The 22,575-nt window shown below is 36.6% G+C and overlaps 1 protein-coding gene across 4 annotated transcripts in view; it reads right to left on the reverse strand.

Annotated features, from left to right (window-relative positions):
* The window catches only part of npas1 (neuronal PAS domain protein 1), an 83,325-nt gene that overhangs the window by 11,934 nt on the left and 48,816 nt on the right, over positions 1-22,575 (reverse strand). For all 4 annotated transcript variants that reach the window (XM_077207014.1, XM_077207013.1, XM_077207011.1 and 1 more), the window contains 2 exons: positions 10,359-10,426; positions 8,413-8,502 (listed from right to left, as the gene is read on the reverse strand). In XM_077207014.1, coding sequence (XP_077063129.1) covers positions 8,413-8,502; positions 10,359-10,426 — 158 coding nt within the window. The remainder of the gene's footprint in view (positions 1-8,412; positions 8,503-10,358; positions 10,427-22,575) is intronic.

Here is a 22,575-nt window from a genome sequence, read left to right on the forward strand (position 1 = left end):
TGTGAAATTTTTCGGTTCGCGTACCTACCCAAAGTGATAAGATAAAATAAAAATTCTGCATCAAAATTTATAGACAAGTAGTTTGTTTAGGCATGGTTTGTAAGGATTTATAAACCTGCGCACATTTATTCAAACGCACATAACTATAGAATCAATTCTTAATGCGCATGTGAACGCCATCAGCGTCTATCACAGGTTCACGTTTAAAGTCTGTTTAGAGTGTCATCTTAGCGGCCCCTAATTTAATAACAAACTATCATTTAGATGGAAGTGAATCAATCAAAACTAACTTTAGCTGGAAAAAATTTTTTTCAAGAGCCACTATAAAACCAAACCAATCTCTGTTACCTTAAATTATATCTTTATCTCTGTAAAGCTGCTTTGAAACAATCTACATTGTTAAAAGCGCTATATAAATGAGGATGACTTGACTTGACTTGACATATTCCTAAACCCTTACACTGGGGAAGCAAACATCAGAGAGAGATAAAAGCAACGCTACACATAAAACATTAATTATAGTGTACCACGACCTCGAATTAATATTCTACCTGCTGCATTTTACAAAACGTATAAGAAACTCAAAACAGGCGAGCTTCGTAAAACTTAAAATCACCAACCATGAATAGACTTAATAATGTTATAAAAATGAACAAAAGAAAAACCTACAAATCATTCTTAAAAGAAAGGTTGAGACAAAAATGTCATCATTTATTCACCCTCATGTCATTCAAATCCGTTTTCCTCCTCCTGTGGAACACAAAAGCATGTCCAAGCGCTTTTTACCATACAAACAAAAGTGGAAAGGGGACCAAGATGGTCAATATCCTTTTGACTCCAAGGCTCCCCATTGTTCGCTACAATATTCAGGGGCCCAACATTCCTAGTTTCTGTCAATTTAATTTACAGAAGAATTTTTCATTTTAAGCTTCGCACTCTTTTTAACCATGACTCTTCCAGTTGTTCATGATTTAATGGATAAGATCTAAGGATGAGGATTTAAAAATAATAATAATGTTTATTTTCTATAGCACCTTTCAAGAACCCAAGGTCACTTCACAAAATAATACAATCAGTTGACGGACAAAGAGACAAGCAATCTGCTTATTATAACAATCAAACAAGCAGAAAAGCAGAGACAACCAATATGAGTTATAGAATCCAAGAAATACACATTTCGATAAAGTAAACATGTAACATAAAAAATTAAAAAGTGGAAGACAGAGAAGCAGAGAGATATTAAAATATTTAATGTCATAATAAATAAATATTATATATTTTTTATATTATATAATATTTATTATATAATATCACCTATAATATTTTTAGTCAATTTCTACATGCTAAAATGCTTAAGAGTTTTGCTTAACTCGAAAAATAATAATTTGCTTATGGATTTTTAAGATTGTATTAATTCACATGACTCCTCCAGGTCTAGAAATCACACTTTTAAAATTAGGCTACGTCATATATCCATGTTTTCCAAGTAGGAATCCTGGTTCTTCAAAGAAAAACTAAGAAATATCTTGATTTTTATTTGCTTTAACTTATTTCAATGCCTCTTTTGTCCTTTTGGACCGTCTTGGTCCCCTTTCCACTTTTGTTTGCATGGTAAAGAGCAGCTTATACATGCTTTTGTGTTCCACAGAAAGAGGAAAATGGATTTGAATCACTATATTATTTAATTTATATAACATTGTTAAATCTATACATGGTTGGTGTGTTAAGTTTTATGAAGCTCAACTGTTTTGAGTTTCTTATACAATTAGTAAAAAGCAGCAGGTAGAATAAATTACATTTAAAATGTTCTTTTTAAATCAAGTTATCTTGAGGAACGCTTTGGAAATTTGCTGAGGCCCCCTAGTAATGAACCACTGTCCAATACAACATAATGTGATTTTTTTTAAATTGCAAGCATGAAAGAGATTTGACAGTAGTGACTAAAAAAAAAAAAAAAAAAAAAAAAATTCTTTAAAATGCATTTTGCATTTTCATATTATTTTGCACATTTATTTTATAATTATGGCTTTAGAAGACTACAGGAATAATCATATGGACTTCTACTTTGGACTTCTAGGGTTAAAAATAGCGTAATTTGCATTTCTTCAACTCCTGGATCTATAAAAAAGTAATCTGTGTGGGTCAGATTTCATTCTACAGTATCCTGATAAAAGGCCGGTTTCTCCCTCACACCCTTGTCTGTGGGACACAGCCATTTATTATGGGATTAGATCCATTTACGGAGGGATTTTAAAGGATTTTCCGCTGGCCGTCAAGGACACTAATGTGTGTGTGCAAGGCAGGTTGCATGCAAACAGAGGGAAGAGCAGAAAGGAGACGGTGGCTGAAAAGCGGGGCTGTGTAATTGGGGATCAGTTGAGGGATGAATTGAGAAGAGTCTGGGGTTTTAAGCCTGTGTCGGCTAATTGAGAGGTAAAGGTGGAGGTAAATCCAGCAGACAGGTGGTCTGGCTTGGAGAACTTAATCTGATCCACAATGCCTTGGAGAGGGTTGTTTAGCTTGTTGGAGTGGCGCTGATGGGATCTCAGATTTTTGTTGGAAGCAAGTAGACACCAAAGGTGCATGAGGGAGCTTTTGGGAAATCTCAATTAAAAGGATCCACTGGAGGACACTGGGTCTGTAAGAATGAATGTAACTGTGGAGTAAGCATGCACTATAGATTATAGGGCGACTAGAACAGCATTTGCAAGTCTTATTTACTGCAATTAATCCGTTCATTCGGACAATTAGTTTCAAGGAACCAGTTTTTTTTTTAACTTGAACTTAACCTGCAATATTCATTTATATATTTAATTGTACATATTAAAAACATTGTCCATCTTACTGAGATTTTTTTTTATTTCAAAATATATATTTTAATTTATTTAAAATTGGATGCCCATGGTATCCATTTCATTGCATTTTTAAGAGGTTATGTCATGTCAAAACAGTGAAACTTTAAAGAGTAAATCTCAAGACACCTGCATTATATTCCATTTGGTTGCTCTCCTTCTTACTGTTTTTGAAAATAAAAACACGTCCTGTGTGAACGGCTCCTTACTTATTCTGTGCTGTTGCCTGTGTGGTGGCCTGTAGTAGCGTGTCAGGGGCCGTTCACTGGACACGTTCTTGCGTTCAAAATCAGCTACTGTAGATGCAGAGAAATGGACTAGAATGCATGTGACTTTTAAGCTTAACTGTGTTTCTATTGACAAAGTCGTGCTCATGGTACAACACAGATATATGTACACACATATATATATATATATATATATATATATATATATATAAATATATATATGAAACATCATAGATCTGGAGGGATTGAAGACTGATGCAGAGATTGCTTTTTTATATATATATATACTGTGTGTGTGTGTGTGTGTATGCATTTTTTATATAGATCCTTATATTTGATCATTAATTACCTGTATAAAATTAACATTCTAACAACCATAAAAAGAACCCAAAAGAAAATCAGACATCATTAGAAAGGCTCTTCAAAGAACCAGAGGGATGTTGAAAGAGGAATGAGAAATAGAAGAAGTGCGAAAAGGTTGTTGGTAAGTGTTAAGAAGAGGGTTAAGAAGAGAGGGAGAGAGAGAGAGTGGGAGAGAGCAAGAGAAAGACATGATATAAATAATAGCTGGGATTTAATATGTATGAGGCGTCCGGGCAGTTGTCCACAACACTCTCTCAGTCTGCTTCTGACTGATGGGAGAGGAGCAAGAGAAGAGGACGAGGAGGAGGAAGAGATGGGGAGGAGGCAAGGTGATGGGTCTGCATACTAATCAGCCTAGGATCAATTTCCCACCCCATACGCCCCTCCATATTTCCCAGATGCTGTGGCTCTGGCCGTGGAGAGGAGACGAGAGGCTAAGCTCCTAGACCTCCATCTTGGCCTGAAGCTGTGGCTTCTGTAGGGCAAGCAGTCTGGAAGCAGGCGTATCATCCCCCTTTCAAGGTTCCTGACCCTGCGTAATCCGCCTAAGGAACCCTACTGTCTTTTCAAGAGGTCACAAGGATTAACCAGAATGGATGGCTCTATCTACGATGGCGTGTCATGACCTCTGACACAAGGTAACAAGTGGGGTCTTGTGCTTACAGTTAATGTATTTCCTCCCGTGTTGACCTTTAGAGACCCAGACAGAGGCCAGAGTGAAGGACCGTGGCCGTGTAAACTCGACCAGCCAACAATAGAGTGCTACAGTGATGGCATAATTTTGTAGACCAACCTGGATATTAGCATCACACTTGTTCCCTCGACAGAAACCCAATAGGCTTTTTCTATTGGCTTTTGGGTTATCGCAAAAAATAAGCTCTGTGATCAACAAAAGTTTATGATACTGACACGTTTTGTCAATCAAGACAAATTTCGCAAATGAATTCAAAATAATAATATACGCACAGCCAAAAACTTTAGGCAGGTGCATGATCAGATAAAGAACTACACTAAAGAATTTAAAAAATCCTTTTTCCAACATGAAAAATGTTGGAAAACTGCTGATCCCAAAAATCTATTTAATAAAATGTATCCAAATCAAGCCTAAATACAATTGCCAGAAATAAGCTTTAGACTATAAACACACTACACTGCGGTTGCTCGACTTCAACATCAACACCACTAAGCTTCCGACAACTCTTTCAGTCTTTGTTATAAAAAAATAAAAAATAAACATTTTTTTCACTAAAAGTTTGAGAAGTAATAGTTTGCAAGAGTGCAGACTAGTGAGTAGATAAGTTTACCTGTTCGGTTGATGACGTTCAATGTCTCAAACAACCCCTATAGTCCCATTAAGCCACTTGTTAGTAACCACCTTTTTCAAGACACGTAAAAGCACACTTGACTGAATTGATGTTTCTCATGGTTCTTAACACCTTTTGAATAAGTTTGAAAACAGCCGTTGCATTTTACCGTGCATCATTGGTCAATCTATCAATTAGAGTAAAAAAAAATCAACTACCTCAAGGCCCCATCCACTCTACAACGTTTTAGTTTAGAAACGGAGACCTTTTGCTATGTTTGCGTTTTGAATCTCCGGAGGGCGTTTTAGTGAAGATGGGTCAAAACGGAGGACTTTAGAAATGATGACGCAAAGGCTTACGCTCGGCTCTCTTATTGGGTGTCATACAATGGAAGAAAACGCACAACAACAGCCTGGACTACCAGTTACGTTAGTGCAAGTAAATTCTGCATTTTACAATGCTATAACTGCCTACATGCACCGGAGGCAAGCTATTATTCGAGCGATCTGGGATAGTTTCCGTCTGCAACGGTGGTATCAACCGTACATGGAGTGTCGGTTTTGGGTTAAGCCGGGAAGATCCAGCGCATGGTTGGATAATTTTATCAATGAAGTTGTGGTTCCTGAGGAATAGTGCGAAAACTTTTGAATGTCCAGATCGGCACTTATCAACCTCAGCAAAATCTGAGGAATAGTCAATCTGTTTCCTGTTTACACCGGCACGCGCATGCCCAGTGTAGGTGAATGGTGACGTGATCCGCGTTTTCAGTTGTTTTACTGTGGACGGAGATCAATTGTAATACGCAGCTAAAACGCTGGTGTGGACGGAGCTCGTATTCGTTTGAATTCTCCGTTTCTAAACTAAAACGCAGTAGTGTGGATGGGGCCTAAATGCCGCTAGGTGAAAAACTGTCAACAAACGTCAAAGAGTTGCATGTCTTGTGCGTTTCGTAGCACATTGTAGTATTAGTATTTTGTAGCACATTGTAGCACATTGTAGCACATTGTAGCACATTGTAGTATTAGTATTTTGTGTGGCATGTTTTTTTTCTTCTGTGAACTGTTACAAAATAAGTCATGTATGAATAAATCTTTTTTTCAATTTGGACGCTGCCTAAAGGTGTGAGGCTGAAAGTTTACACATATTCACACATATTTCGCAGAAGTTGGTTAAATGAATTCGGTGTGTTGACTAACAGAAAACTGCTTGGTTTAAAAGTGACTTTGTGTGAGCTGTGCTTCATACATCGCTACCAGTGTTGAGTAAGTTGCTCAAAAAAAGTAATCCACTACAAATTACTACTTTAAAATGATAATTTGATTACATTACTGATTACTGCATGTAAAAAGTAATCAGATTACTAATTACTTTACTTTCAAGTTACTTTGAAAACCTATTAAAACTACAAGAATTCAGTGAAACTGAAAGTACAAACTCAGTTCATTCCGTAATTTAATATTGCAGACATCCCAATTCTCCCGGAAGTTTCGGTAGTCTCCCGCATATTGATAGCGGCTCCCTGATGCCCGCAAATTAGTTACAATCTCCCGGAATCTAGAGCGAGCGAGCAAGAGCGCGCATGCGAGACAGAAGAGACTGTGCTCCAAACCGTGTAGCGCGCACGGCGGAGAGGGAGAGAGCGAGAGACCTTGCATGTGTGTACGTGTGTGCCTCATGAAGCGCGTTCTCCGGTAATTCATTAAAGCGCATGCTCATTCACTGACGCAGCCGGCCAAACGTGATTAGAAATGCATTTTACTAAATATTTTTTTCTTAACAATACATTTTTAATTTTATTGACATCAGTAACTGTAATCAAATTACATAAATTTTAAATGTAATGAGTTACATTACTGCGTTATCACGAAAAGTAACTTTTTAACACGTTATACACAACTCTGATCGCTACACTATTGAAATTAGACAATAGACCTTTTTTTGCCTGTGAAATTTCACTAAAAATATGCTAATATGATGCACCTTTAGAAGGTAGTTCCTTGTAAGCAGTGAGAATTGAAAACTTCTTCTGAATATGCCTCCTGCTTGTGCAGGTATTCAAGAATCAGAATTTGTCAATAATGAAACAGCAAGACGCCCATAAAAGGGTCGGCCACTCACAATTCCACTTGTTTTCCTCAACCAACCAAACTCATTCACATCTATTTTCCCTCCTAAACTCACTATCTGTCTTCCCATCCCCCCTCAGACCTATCCGAGAGTGTGTTTGTGTGTGTATTCTTCTTTGCCACACAATCAATGTGGCTTTTAAGATGTCTATCGATTTGTTCCCGAGACAGACCCCGGCTCGCTGGAGCGACGCTTTGATTGCTGTGCGAGTAATTACTGTTATTATTTATGCATCTGGGTGAAATGGCAGGACTTAACATTCCCTGTACAAGAGGCCACAGGCAATCAACAGAGAGAAAGCACCTGGAGAGGCGAGAGGCTCACGAGAGGAAGAGAGCGGGAGAAATGAGCACAGGGACACGGAGAAATTCACAATACGCAAAAAACACAACCATAGATGAACACAAGTGAAAGTATATCGCTGGGGTTTTAAAGCATAAACTAGGACTGTCAATCGATTTCAGATTTCAATCGAATTAGTTACACAATAGTTATAACAATAACTGCGTATTTCAATATTTGTCCAAGTTAGATGCATATTGATCTTTCACACAAAAAGCGTTAAATACACAAAATACTAAAATGTATTATGTATATTAATTTTTAAAGTCCCCCTGCAGTCAATAACTGTATCCTTTAAAACTAATCTTCTATAATCAAAATGACATATTTAAACATTCTTTCCTGTGATAATAATTTCTTCATGCCTTAAAATAGCTTGAATGTAACTCTTGTACCCTTGCTTCATATTGTGCATGGATTCATGAATATGCATATTAGTCCCCGCCTCCACTCAAAGCAGCTCACACCACCTGATCCACTTGGTCTGTTCTACCGACACAAAGTGCCGAGTGGAAATATTGTTTCGATTCAGCCGTACTGTATATGTTTGAACCAGAAACTGATTCAGAAGAAGAGGAGGAAGAGGGAATTATACAGACTCGTCTATAAGTCGATGTATCAGAATGTAAATGTGTTTTATGTATTGCTCTATACGTCGGACACATAAGGGTAATTGATATAATTGGCCTTTGGCTTTACTATGTTGTCAAACAGCTAATAGTGTGTTCCTAATGTTACACAAACCATGATCCTGTTCGCCATCTCAGATTCGGACAGTTTCCTTCTAAATATCAGCATATAGTTCACATAACATTGTAATATACATCATATACATAATTAACCCACTATATTGCTAACTGTACACGATTTTTCCGGTCCCTTCGTAAAGATGTTATTGTGCTCCCTGCGGAAAACCCCCACTCCGCACATTGACGCAGTTAGATACATGTTTTTAATGGTAGGAAACAATGTTTTTGAGACTGTCTTTGGTTCACTGTAGTTTTAAGGAGAAAATACTCAGCAATGGTGTTGACTTCTGAATTTGCACATGGTTTGTCTTAAAAGCTACTTTTTTTTTTAAACACATAGACATAAACAACATTGAAGTGTTCCAAAATAATAAGTTGCATTAAATTAACATTAAATGAACAGCCCAAGCATAAAGTATGCTACAATGCGTAAGCATTTCCGTCTCACCTGTGAAAGGCCAAGGTATATGGACACAGTCTCTGAGATATACAGAAATCTGCCTTCTTGACTGACCACGAACACAAATCCATCCAGAGACTGCAAAGAGAAAAACACACCTGTAGCTGAAATGTTACATGTACTTTAATATGTTACTCAACACATCAAAATAAGTGTACTTCTTTAAAGCATGACAAAAGATTATTCAAACATTTAAAATGGACTATAAAACGTAATTTGACATTATTACACAGTGCACTGTTGTGCACTCAAGTGTGTTAAGTCATGAAAATGTACTCTAAGTACACTTAAGTGAACTTATTTAATTAATATTGTATTATCTGCATGTATAGATTTTCTAAAAAAATAAATAAAATAAAATTCTTTTAAGATTTGAAGTACACTAAGTCCACATGCAATACAATTAAGCATACTACTTTTTCCACAAGGATTGACTGTTTTGCACAACACTACTCAATCACAGCCAGTCAGAATATATCTGATATATAATGTCAACATGAAATCAATCGATTGAAATGACTTTCTTCTTTAGCTGATGTCAACAGACACACTTATTTTCAATTTATTTGTATTATTTTTTACATATAGACACCACTTTTCATGATGCAATGCCTAAAGGATAAAATAAAAAATATTCCCCTCATTAATTATCCTCTTTCACTTAGAAGTGTCACGTTGCGGATGTAAAATTGGTTGTGAATGCTGTTTTATACAGCGTGGCAGAAATATGAGAGATGTCGTTTAATACTTCAGTGGTGTAACACTTCAAACTTACCAACAAATAAACCCTGAACCAACGAAATCAATACTGCATAACAAATCTCAAGATTTTTATGGAATCAAGTCTATGGCTGTAGACATAAGCATCGACTTCAAAGTGAAAACAACATGAGGGAAGAATCAAATTGATTTAGACAGAAACCACAACAGCTTCCCCTGACTTCAAAATAAACTGGTACACCAGAACAGCGCTTGGCAGATAAAAAGCATACAGTCACCCAAATAAAGGACTAATTTAAAGAATAATATTAATTGTAATAACACACAGGCACAAGTGAAGCAGAGTGGGCACTTTAGTTGAGAACGACTGATGTTGTTGCAGCGGTAATTTATGCAAGTGACGAGTTCACTATGCAAATGAGAGTGGACCGGAATGACGGGAATGGTGGAAATAAAGCGCAATTATCTAGTTATTACTGACAGAGGACGAGACAAAGAATCATAAGGATTTTCAGAAGTTTTAATTTGATTTCTATCAGCGGCGCCCCTCTTCGAACATTTTACTTTTTTCTCAAGGTAACCCTTCTAAAAAAAAAAAAAAGATTCTCTTACAAAATACACTTTTTTTTCTTTTTTTAAAAGCCAGACTGCAAAATTCCATTCCTGATGACATGTTGCTCATCATTTTAAACAACAAGACATATTTACAAAAGCGACCTCAAAACAGTTCTGACACAACAAGACATTTATGCATGCATGAATGCAGTTGCATTAGAAAATGCAGCATTAGACTGCATTTATTTGATACTGTAAAAACTGTAATATTGTGAAATATTGTTACCATTTAAAATAACTCTTTTCTGTTTTAAAAAGTAAGTTATTCCTGTGATGGTAAAGCTGAATTTTCAGCATCATTACTCCAGTCTTCAGTGTCACATGATCCTTCAGAAATCATTCTAATATGCTGATTTGATGCCCAAGAAACATTTCTTCGTATTATTATTATCAAATGTTACTTTTTTAAATCAAAATTTCAGCATTTATCTGAATAGTATTGTAAACAGTTTCCACAAAAATATTAAGCAGGAAATAATAATTAAACTGTAACAGTCACATACTGTAAAAAGATGCACATCACATGACTAAGATTGATATCTGTAAACGCACATAAAGGAAACTCAAATGTACATATGTATTTTATGAGTCATATTTACCTGCAGTAGATGAGCTCCCATGTGCTGTTCAAATATGTCGGTGACCAACGAATGACTTGTTCTTCGTACTGCATAAAAAAAAAGTTTCAAAGCTGTTTAAAGCCATTCGTCTATCATTTCTAAAACAGGATAAATGTACAATGAACTACAAAATAATAGTATCTATATTAATACAATGACACCCACAACAACTTGTAACAGATCAATAAATCACTTAATTTAGTCTTAAATGTAACTTTTAAATTAAAAGTAGTATTACTGTGATGATATTCTCAAACATATTCACAAGCATAAAGAAGAGTTTCAAGCTCTTTAACAAAACAAAGGAGAACGACTGTAATATTCTCAAACATAGACACATCTTGACAGTCACACTCTTTGGTTACTACAGGAGGAAACAGCTGATAATAGCATTAAGCAGCTGTTAATACACCCTCCCAGTTCTTTACTGGTATTTCAGAGAGACTATCAAAGACAGCGAACGTCAGAGCCGCTGAGGTTTATTGGGCTGATAACACAGACAGAGACATGCTAATTCATCCTCAGCACACAACTGCATCCTGGGCCGCCTGTCATCACAAAACAAACAAATTTACAAATCACACAAATGACATTCGTGGTGCATTTCAAACATGCCTCGCTCTGATCTTCCGCTGTGGAAGCGCAGTTGAAATTCCCTGCACTCACAGCAGGACGTGTGTGTGTGTGTGTGTGTGTGCGGCTGGGATGCTTGTGGCAATCAATAAGTGTTTTGAGAGGATGACAGCGTTTGTCTGAGTTGCTACTAAACGGAAGACGGACTGTGAACTCACTTCTATAAACCTTTTTCCCGTGGTACTCCTGCCACAATACAAGTGTTCGCCTGACAAAATACACACCTTCAGAAAAGCGACGTGAACAGATACAGAAATGAAAGGTCTAGTACACCTACAAATGCCATTTATTCACCCTCTTGTCAACCCTTGTGAAAAACAAGTACACTTTAACACACAAAGAATTAGCCTCTTAGAAAGAGTACTCACTACTGAAATGAAATACTATGAAATAATATGAATTATACCATGGTCTTTCTGAATACTCGATTCTGATTGGCTGGAAGGTGTGCATTAAAACAGTTTAATGCACAGGTAGTTCCAAGTCAGTTTAACTTTCAGTAATAAAATAGCTTCGCTACTGAATCACTACATTATATTTCTTAGCAACGAGGGGGTTAGATCACTGTTTGGAAGTAACTAAAATCCCAGCTTTGTTTTCTAGCCTAATAGAGATATACTGAACAGATGGATGTATGAATCTCTCTCTCTCTTTCTCAATAATTAAATCAAATAAATGTAATCCTACGCACTACTTTATCCCTGTGTCTGATATAAAGCTGACAGAATGTTAGCTCTAACTGTAGCCGTAACTGATGAAAATAATACTATGATAATAATAATAATAAAAATAAAAATGATAATAATAAAATAATAATAATAATAATACAATGTATTATAGTTTAAATTTATATTAAATGGAATTAGCTTAACTTTGAAGTGCTATTTTACTCGCTTAAGTAGGACTTAAAGGGGTGGAATAATTTCCTTTTCACAAGATGTAAAATAAATCTCTGATGTCCCCAGAGTGTGTATGTGAAGTTTTAGCTCAAAATACCCCACAGATATTTTTATATACCGTATTTTCCGGACTATAAGTCGCACTTTTTTTCATACCTTGGCTGGTCCTGCGACTTATAGTCAGGTGCGACTTATATATCAAAATTACCAAGATTTACTCGTCACAGGATCGCTGACGGCCCCAGATTATTATTTGCGAGTTTTTGATGTATTTGTGGTATGACGTGAATGCATCATTTGCCGAAATTGGGGGTGACATTACCGTCTACAGCCACAAGAGAGCGCTCTATGCGCTCTAGACTACAGCTGGTTTTACCGCTGAAAAAATCTCTCTTCAGCGATGTGGAATCGCGGGAGCTTGGTGAAATTGCTTTAACGATAACTGTTCGACTCGCTGTCTTGTTATGTTTTTTTTTTTTTATTTGATCCTATTCAGCCTCTCAGGTATGTTCTTTATGCTATTGTGTAGCTAACTGTTGATGTGTTACGTTAACAACATACCGGACACATATTCAGCCTGTTGTTCTTTGTGCTATTGTGTGTAGCTGAATAACTTAAATGCCTTCTGTTTTAATGAATTAAAGTCTGTTTAAATAACTTTTTCTTGGTCTTGGATTTTGTTAAATAAATTTAGGTTATAAAAAAAAAATCCAAAAAAATATGGACTTATAGTCCAGTGCGACTTATATATGTTTTTTTCCTCGTCATGACGCATTTTTGGGCTGATGCGACTTATACTCCGGAGCGACTTATAGTCCGGAAAATACGGTAGCGTGTTAAAATTGTCCCTTTTTGAAGGTGAGCAAAAATGCACCGTTTATGTGTCTATCCCTTTAAATGCAAATGAGCTGCTGCTCCAAGCACAGAGGGCGGAGCTTCAACAGCTTGTGTCCTTTTACCTCACACAGACATGCACTGAAAATTTCAAAAACTTTCAGCCTTTTATGTTCAAAATGGAGTCAGACAATGATGGAGAGACTCTAGAAGAAATGACAACATGTAGAATGCAACAGGACATTTCTGAATGGTTAGTTGATGAATTTAGGTAGCTATAGTTATCTTCTAGTCATTGATTAGCATATGTCATGATAATCTATAAATCGTGTTCCCGGGGTTGGGGTTTATGTAAATTTTAGGGTTAGTGATGTCACTAACCAGGGAGGAATGTCATGTAGTCCCTACCAGCCGTTTGTTGTAGTCCATAAAAAGCAATTTCTTTAAAAGAAAATATCTCCTTTTGCTTTGAACTTTGAGCGTTGTAACTTTGCAGATGTTGTTTGTGATCAAACAGCAACATTACACACTAACTAAAGTTAAAAAAGTGAAATCATAATCAACCACCCTTTTAAGTACATCTTTATATATAATTTAATAATTACTTCTATAATCGTTGAAATGTGTTTACTATCAAATATACTGATAAGTATTTATGGTCAACTAAAATAAACTTTAATGTTCCATGTAAACTTGTAAGTTAATTATTTACAAATATTTGTAATTACACATTAAAGATCTTATGTGCCAGAGAAATAAACACAGAATAAACGCAGAATCTTGAGAATGTTGTGTTTTGACCTTCTGTTTTTTGCAGAAGCTTTGTATGGCATCGCTGTCGAAGAGTTATTAGCTGGTGGATTTACTTATTGTCGAGTTAAAGTATTGTTTGATATGTTTGAAGCAGATGTCAAAATAAAATTTAGTAGACCGGAAAGTTTTTAAAAGGAGTGGTTCATTCATAAATCCGTAAGATCTTAACTTCATGCTGTGGACATACAAACTGCGCAGTGCTGAAAAAGGGCGGGGCTAATGTTGCAATTCAGGAAATTTACAATAAATTAATTTTGAATTAAATAACAAACTACAGATTAAATCAAATCAAGTACTTGTACTTTAGTATGTTAGTCAACACATCAAAATAAGTGGACTTTAAAGCACAACGAAATATTAAAACAATTATTTAAACCGTACTTTAAATTATAACTTTGCATTTGACGTGAAGTGCACTTTTTAAAACGTAAGTGTCAAGAAACAGTCATGAAAGTGTACTCTCTTAAAGTGGCCTTTAATTTTACCGTTTTTTTTAAATGTACTATTTGAAGTACACTACAAGTACACATTCAATAAAATTAAGCTCACTTCTCTTTCACAAGGGAATCCAAATCTGTATGACTGTCATTATTACTCATTTGATAATCTTCCTCTCTTTTGTAACTCACGCAAAAAACGCAATCGAAATTTAACATAATTTAATATAGTTGTATGATACTTATTATAGTGCTTTTTTGGTCATTTTTCGAACAGCCCTTGTCCCCTTTTATTTTCATGTGGAAAAAGAGCAGCCAGAACATTTCACAAAATAGCTCCTTCTGACTTCCACTGAAGAAAAATAAAAGTGTACATTAGAATGACATAAATGTGAATAAATTATGGGAGTTATATTTATTTAGTTTTTGGTAACAATTCTTTAAACATTAGAACACACTGAAAATAACACGCATAGATGAATCCCTGCACGAAACTACACACCCCAAAACTCAGTGGCACTTTAAGAATGGGGTCCCCTCACAGGAATATCAATGAGTCTGTCCCATTCAGAGGCCTGAAAGGGGGTCTGGCGCAGAAAGCGGGATCACCACTCAGTACTTGTGGGTACACAGAGCACTGCTTGTTCGTCTTTGGGGGTCACATGCGTGTTGACGATTGAATAGTTAAGCAACCAACCCCCCTCATCCAAACACCGTGGGTCTTCCCACAGGGCTGTGAGTGATGCAGTCGAGCTATAGGGCAGGGCTGACAGGAGCCATACTGCCTGATGGATGGACAATAGTCGGCCCTCATTTCCCAAAGTCAGTCGCAACAGCAGAGGCTAATGCGAAGTCGAACCGGCCCAATAGGGCAGAGGATGAGAATGATGGTGATGTTCCTCAAACTGAGGGTCCAGAGCAACTGTTAGTATTGGATACTGATTTGTCTTTTTCATGTGTATATTTTAATGATTACAATTCTGTCATGACAAGATTGGCATGGTAATAGAGACTGGCATGGTAATGGATATGGCAATGTTAATGTATTTGGTCTTGGCGGAATAGATCTGCTACGCTGCTGCTGCTGCTAGTACCGAGACTGGCTGCTGCCAATACATTCACAGACATTGCTGTGAGCATATAAGACATGCTGCTGCTACTGCACATGTAACATACATGAATTAACCCCCGTAGCAGATCTATACAGGTGGAGCTGGGGAAGTTGGAGGGTTTCTGGAAGCGCGCTGCAGACTGTTAACCGGTATTTGAATGTTGAGCCGCAGCTCATTTGCCGCTGATGCAACAGCAACCAATCAGCTGTGCCATGTAGATAATGATGTGATCGCTACCAAAGAAGTAGCCTGTGTCATCTAGTTTCACTGATGATGCATCCCAGCGCATCCGTAGGACGTATCTTTCAACTACTATAACATTTATTTATATTTATTTAAAATAAAATCTTGTAATTGATTTTAATATTTATGTGTTTATATATATATATATATATACATATATAAAAATCTTGCAATTAATATATGACAAGATTTAAATATTACAATTATAAACAACTACAATTTACAACTTTAGGAAATACTTTGGATAAAAGCATCAGCTAAATGAATAAAAGTACTTGTTTTCAAGGCCTTTATTGATTAGGTTTTGTTCTGAAAATTGTTTTTAATTGTTTTAAGCATAAACCTCACAAAATTGTGTTACATTAAACATGAAAGATTCTCAATATTTAATTTGAACAAATGTTTTATCATCTTACACAATAATTTTACAAGAAAACAAGGTCAGCTTTCATCTCATTTGGTATATTTTCATTTTCCTCATGGATTTTTTAGAGAAACATTTTAGAGCAAGTTTTAAACATGAATCCTAACTGAGAATGAGAAACCTCTGCGTAATAACAGGTTCGTGTTAATTCCAGCTTGACTCGTGGGTCAGCTTTGAGGGTCTTTGGGACGTTGAAGCACAATAATAAATGAAATAAATAAAGTCATTTGACTTACTTCTCCTCCACACTCAGCTCATTTTTACCCTTTTATTTCTTTCATCTTTTCCTTCTCCCCCTCCTTCAAGCTGACAACCTTTTAACAAAGTTTGAAGGTTACTATGGAAACTGCAAGGTTGGCCATTCATTCCATGTTTGCTTGCTCAGGCCAGTTGGCTGATGGGAATCGTAGGCCGATCGCCTAGCAACTTGTTTACAGGGCTGTGGATGTAAAGCGGTCTGTGCTCCCCCACCTCTAACCTCACGTATGAGACAGGAGGAAGGACTCTCAGTCAGACGAAAAGAGGCAGAGAACGCGTCTCCAGTCGCAATGTCCCTCTTTGCTGCAATTATCCTTTCACTCTGCCATCCCTCCCTCTCTCGCTCTCCCTCTTTCTAAGCTGTTACCTCTCTCCTAGCACGGTCGAACATAATTTGAGTGCAATTAACGTCCCTTAAAAGCCCTCAGTGCTTTAAATGCTTGAAAATAGGAGAGACAGACAGACATAGAGAGCTGGCAGGAGGGAGGGAGAGTAAGAGAAACAAGTGAAAAGGAGAAAGAGAGAGACAGTGTGAAAGTCAAAAACAAGACTGTGTCACAGAGAGTGCGAGACCTGGACAAAAGGAAACATGTGCGAGTCAGAACTTAATTAAAATTACAAAACTAAATGAACATTGCAGCACTGATCCAAGCTGACAACATTACCTCTTCACAGTTAAAATAATATCTGCATTTTTACTATAGCTGAAGACAATGTGATCGGTGCTTGCCAATGCAAAACTCAGCACCACATTATTGAATCATAAAAAGCTTTTGCTTTTGTCTCATTTCACATTAAAAACATCCAAACATCTTTAAAATATGATACGTGTACACGAGAAGCAAAATTGTGAAAAATAATACAACAAAGAATATATTTAAAAAAACATGCAAATGTCAAAAGATTCTTTCTTCTTTTAACAATAAACCTCCCTAAATGTATTTAAAACTATATTTAATTATTTCAATTTAATTTAATTTTAAACAAGAACATTTTAAGTAAATGAATCTTGTTTAACAATGTTTAGACATTTTTAATGGACAGCAAGACCACAATCCTATCTTTGCTGGTGTGACTGACATGATCATTTTAATTGAAAAACAAATATGTGTAATATAATAATTTTATATGAATTAAGTTTATTTTAATGATCTTATTTAAAGATTAAACCTAATTAAATTGTATTTAAAATATTGTGGTTATGCCTCATCAGCTCGTATTCAAGTCTTGGTGACTTAATAATCTAAATAATTAAAAAGGATTGGGTTTTGTGCTAGTCTGACGAAATCCTCCAGCGTCCGTCCTATAATTGTTGTAATCGTATCGATCCCCCTCTTTGACTCGGTTTACACCTGGTATTAAGATGCATTTTGGGCGATCGGATCACAAGTGGAAGACGCTAAATACAGGTGTAAACGAGGTCTAAAACGTTTTGAGCTTGTCCACTTTCGCCCACTTCCAGAGGTAGTTGAAAACGCATTCGACCGGATTGCTTTCGTAATGTAAGCGTTCTTGTAGTCGAATGCGTTCAAACAGCCACAAAAAAACGCCTACTCTCTGTCTGCTGACCTAATACTTAAACATTATGGGACAGATTTAAACTTTGTCAACTGAAGACCCAAGATCGGTTTGAAGACTAAAAATGTATCAAGCACAATGTTCTCTCACCATTCCTCATTTATAACACACACTCACTGTGTTCGGCTGGTCTCGCGGCTGTCAGAGCAGAAACCAAAGCTGATGTTCTACGTGTGTTTTCCGTCGTCTCTGGTCGCGTCAAGGTTATTCCGTCAATTAGATCGAAAGATCTGAAAAAGTCCATACATTTACCCACCCATAGATGCCCCCCTTGAAAAAATCAGCAGAGAAGTGGTTGAAAGTGGACAAAAGAAACAGTGTAAACGAGAATGTTTCCCTCGTCCACTTGTGATCCAATCGACCAAAACGCCTCTTAATACCAGCTGTAAACGGGGCCTTTTGCTGTTTTCCTCTGCACCTTGAACCCTCACTCTTTCAAATCATAATATCCTTTTCCAGTGATCTTTCCCTTCGAAATGTGTGACCAAAGTACGACAGACACGTTTCATCGTTTGTACTTTGAGTGGCATTTCTGGTTTGATATTCCTCTATGACTGACTTGTTGGTCCGTCTCGCTGTCCAAGGCTCACCCAGGATTGTTCTCCAGCACCATCTTTCGTATGAGTCAATCTTCGAGTAAATCAGTGGTAACAAGGGCACCTAAAAGGTTCATACTCGAAACAATCTGGATTTCTTCTCCATCAAGCTCAAATTTATCAATGTTATCAGTTGGCATGATCTTGGACTTTCCTCAGCAGATGGTCCATATCTTCCTTTGTTTCAGGCAGTAGTATCAAGTCTTTGGCATTGTATATCAGTCTTTCACCTACACATATTCCAATGTTATCCCCCACTTATGACCGGGACACATTATAAGGTTTTGGGCTGTCCCAGACATCTTTCAGCGCACATAAAAAACCACAATTGCCACAGTGTGATTCATCTTGCTCTATTTGTTTACCACTACAGTGGCTAATGCTGATGATGTTTTATTCCTCTACACTAATGATTCAATAGGTGTCATCATCGTACAGTCTACATACATGTCGTACCCAAGTTATTAGATCCATGTCAAACAGTGTGATTAGTAATGATCTTATATGATTGCCGAAATCGCACAGTCTGTAGCAGGCATTAGGGATGCACCAAAATGTTCTGCCTTCAAGAAGCTGCATGATGCGAGATATCATTCAGGTCTGCAGAACAAATGGTTATGCATGAGTTATGCACCAGAGTTTCATACTTAAGGTTGACCCTAAAAGTGAGCAACAGTAATAGTCATGCTTGACTTAGCAAATGCCACTAACTAATAACAAACTGTGCAAAAATAGTTTGGAACTGGAGCCGCTCGTTTTGTACTTGATCTGCTGATCCGCATGCACTGCGGGATAATATATGTGCATGTATCCTTTTAAGGGCCATAGGTCTGACGGTCAGACATAAAAGGTTTAATCACCCCATTATCCATAAAGACTGTCATTCCCCTGCAGAGCCTGTACAACTACACACTCACACGCACATACACACACACACACACACAACACATGCATACGCACATGCTCATAAAGAGAGATAAAATATCACTTTTTTTGTGTCACAGCCATTTTACTTTTCCTCTGGTCCCTCATCGTCCCTCCATTACTCCTCGTCTTGCTCTCCCCGTCTTTTTCCCTCTCTCTTCCTCCCTCTTTCACTCTCGCCCTGTGTGAAGGTCATGCAATTGATTTTCCTCTGTCTATTCATTTTTCAGTCCTGGTTTTGAAACGTGGGAAGCAGACAAAAGCCATACCACCCGTCCCCCCCCCCCCCGAACCCCCCCACCAGCGCGCACAGCTTCCCCTCCCCCACTTCACGCCACTCGCACCCGCCGTCAGCGTCCGCCCTGAGAGGAGCCCGACCCAGACTCACATTCCAGCGCAGCAGTTTTAGATACGCATCATGGCCGTACCGGCTCAGCTCATTCCAGCAAACGGCGTCACCAGGACACATTCACTGAACATCTGCCGCTATTTCAGTGTGAAAACCTGTGCCGTACCCACTTATCACTCGCAATTCATGTTAATCAGGAGCTGAATGTGCTAAAATAGCATTTTGCTATTTTTAATTTACAATATTGTCTTTCTTTTTAGTGCAAATGGCTACGTCCATTAAGTTTATTATTATTGTGGCTTATTTAAAAAACTCTAAGCTGTAAGCATGTCTAAAGGAATTAAATGATTAAAGGAATTAAGGGATTTAAGGGAGAAAGAAAGTGAACAGTAAAATAACTAGAATTTATCGAGTAATTAATTTGAACTATTGGCAAATAATAAATATTTTTCAAAGGGGTCATGACATGTATTTTTCATTTTATCTGAATATGTACCTTGAGGTTCACTTTTCACTTATAACGCTAATAAAAGAATTTAAAAATAAAACAGATGCCCTCTTGTCTGAAATGATCAGTTTAAGGTTTGTCAGTAAAAGGCCACTGTTATGATTGGCTAACATCAATGCATAGGAAACAGTTTTAACACCCACTCGCTATTGCATGTGAGTAAGTGTTTTGAAAACATTATCCATATAAAACCGCCATTTGCAGACTAAGCATTATGAAATCATTTACTATGGTTTTTGATGGAGCTGCTGTCAGATCCAATAGAGCTGACTGCTTCATCTGTCAACAAACGTTTCTTTGTGAAACCTCCGTTACACTGTGGCTTGTTTACTAAATAAAATGCTCCGAAACAAACATATAATCCTTCAACGCATCTTTCACCGTTAAAACCGCTGCACTTGAATTTGCGCTGTTTATGTGAACAGTAAGGCCTGCCTTCTTTGGCTTGACTGGCCATATCAATGGGGGTTATATGTGTGCAACAAACTTCCATATTCTGTAAAATGGGTTGCATCGCTTACGGTTCAGGTCTTTTGAATGTGCTTCGCTAAATATAGAGCCGTTTTACTCAAGATACTGTCAAAAAAGCGAGCAAAGATGATCATAACGTGTCCATTGTATAAGCAGATTGATTTCTAAAACTTTTTAATTTTCTTCTTCTCACTAACATTAAGATATTTATTTAATTATTTTAATTTAAGTTAATGTGCTTTTGTCATTTTTATTCATTTCTGTTTTTTTATTTTTATTTAATTTATTTTTTATAGTAGTTTTAGTACTTTAACTTGTTTTACTTCAGTTAGTTGCCAAAGTAACGTTTCTATTTTTTTCAAATATTTATTATTTTATTTTTATTTTTATAATTTTTATTAGTTTTAGTTAACTATAGTAACCCTGCCCTGTACAGTAAACCATCCTGTACAGTTTTTTATTAATACTATACTGTATATGTGTGGTGGGTATTCACAAATAACCTTATATACTATACTACAGCTGAAAGTACGGCATGTAGTTTCTAAAGACATTTATTTATTTTAAAACAGAAGTTTGTTTCCTGATTGTGTGGGTTAATGTATGATAAAAGGGACGGTTTGCCTTCAGCAATCTGTTGCAGTAGATATTCTCAAGTGTGACGATCATGAAGTGAGACTCTTGTCTGTATCATATCCTTTGGTTTCTCATAGCTGTCTATATTCATCAACTCTCAGATGGCATTTGAGTCTACACACTAACACACACACCTATATCATAGTCTGGCCCTGTTCACTTCCTCATAGGTATGTTTATCTACTACACAAACACAAATACACTCACATCCACACACCTAATTGTAGCCTAGTTGTTTCCCCTCAGTAATAATAGCAATTAGACAACCCTTGTAATTACGCTCTCCTCGTTATATAGTTAATTTCTGTAATTACAAATCACACAGATAATTTCTTCCACCCTTTGTGTGTTTTTTCTTTCTATCCTGTTATACTATCCATTTTATTGAGTGGGTGTGTGAGGGACATTAGCTCTGTTCCAAAATCTTCTGAGCTGCCTATCTAGACAGCACTTTAAGACAGCACACAAACCTCTTGTGAACTCACTGTGCATTTCTCGTGAGGATTGAGCTCTATTCGTGTGTCACATGAGTTGCTGTCTATATTGAACACAGTGCTGGTGTGAAATGATGCTACATTTTTAGAAAAATCCAGCATAAGGTATGTTTTGCATGCTGGGACCAGCAAGGGATGCTGGTTGCTGGTCACCAGCATGGGAAGTGGGAGTGCAGGAGGACCAGCTGACTAGTTTATCACCAGCTAAACAGCACTAACCAGTATAAACCAGCCCGGACCAACATGGAATTGATGCTGGTTTGGAACACAAACAATTCAGTTCCTTCTGCATCTTTTTTTTTTTTTTTTGTAGCAAAATATTTATATAAAAAATAATTCTGTTCATTACTATACTTATAACATTTTCGGGTCTGTAAGATTTTTTTTATGTTTTTTAAAGAAGTCTCTTCTGCATTTATTTGATCAAAAATTCAGTAAAAATGGTAATATTGTGAAATATTATTACCATTTAAAATAACTGTTTTCTATTAAAATATATTTTAAAATGTAATGTATTCCTGTTATGGTAAAACTTTTATCTACATTTATAAATGTAATTTATTTATGAGATGGCAAAAAATTTTAAATACACTTTATGTAATGTACTCCTATGATCAAAGCTGAATTTTCAGCATTATTACTCCAGTCTTCAGTGTCACACGATCCTTCAGAAATCATTCTAATATGCAGATCTGCTGCTCAAGAAACATTTCTGATCATAATCAATGTTGAATACAGTTTTACTGCTTTTTATACTTCAAGATTCTTTGATGAACAAAGTTCAAAGAACAACATTTATTTGAAATATACATATTATGTAACATTACAAATGTCTTTTCTGTCACTTTTGATCTATTTAATACGTCCTTGCTGAATAAAAGTACTAATTTCTTCCAAATAAATACATAAAATCGTACTGACCTTTGAACAGGAGTGTACTCATTAATATTAATTAGTCCGTTTGCTAGTTTTGATATTTTAATATTA

The sequence above is a fragment of the Siphateles boraxobius genome, unplaced genomic scaffold (genome assembly GCF_051911475.1).
Source record: "Siphateles boraxobius isolate OS27281-9 unplaced genomic scaffold, OSU_SipBor_1 6, whole genome shotgun sequence".
Classification (NCBI taxonomy): domain Eukaryota; kingdom Metazoa; phylum Chordata; class Actinopteri; order Cypriniformes; family Leuciscidae; genus Siphateles; species Siphateles boraxobius.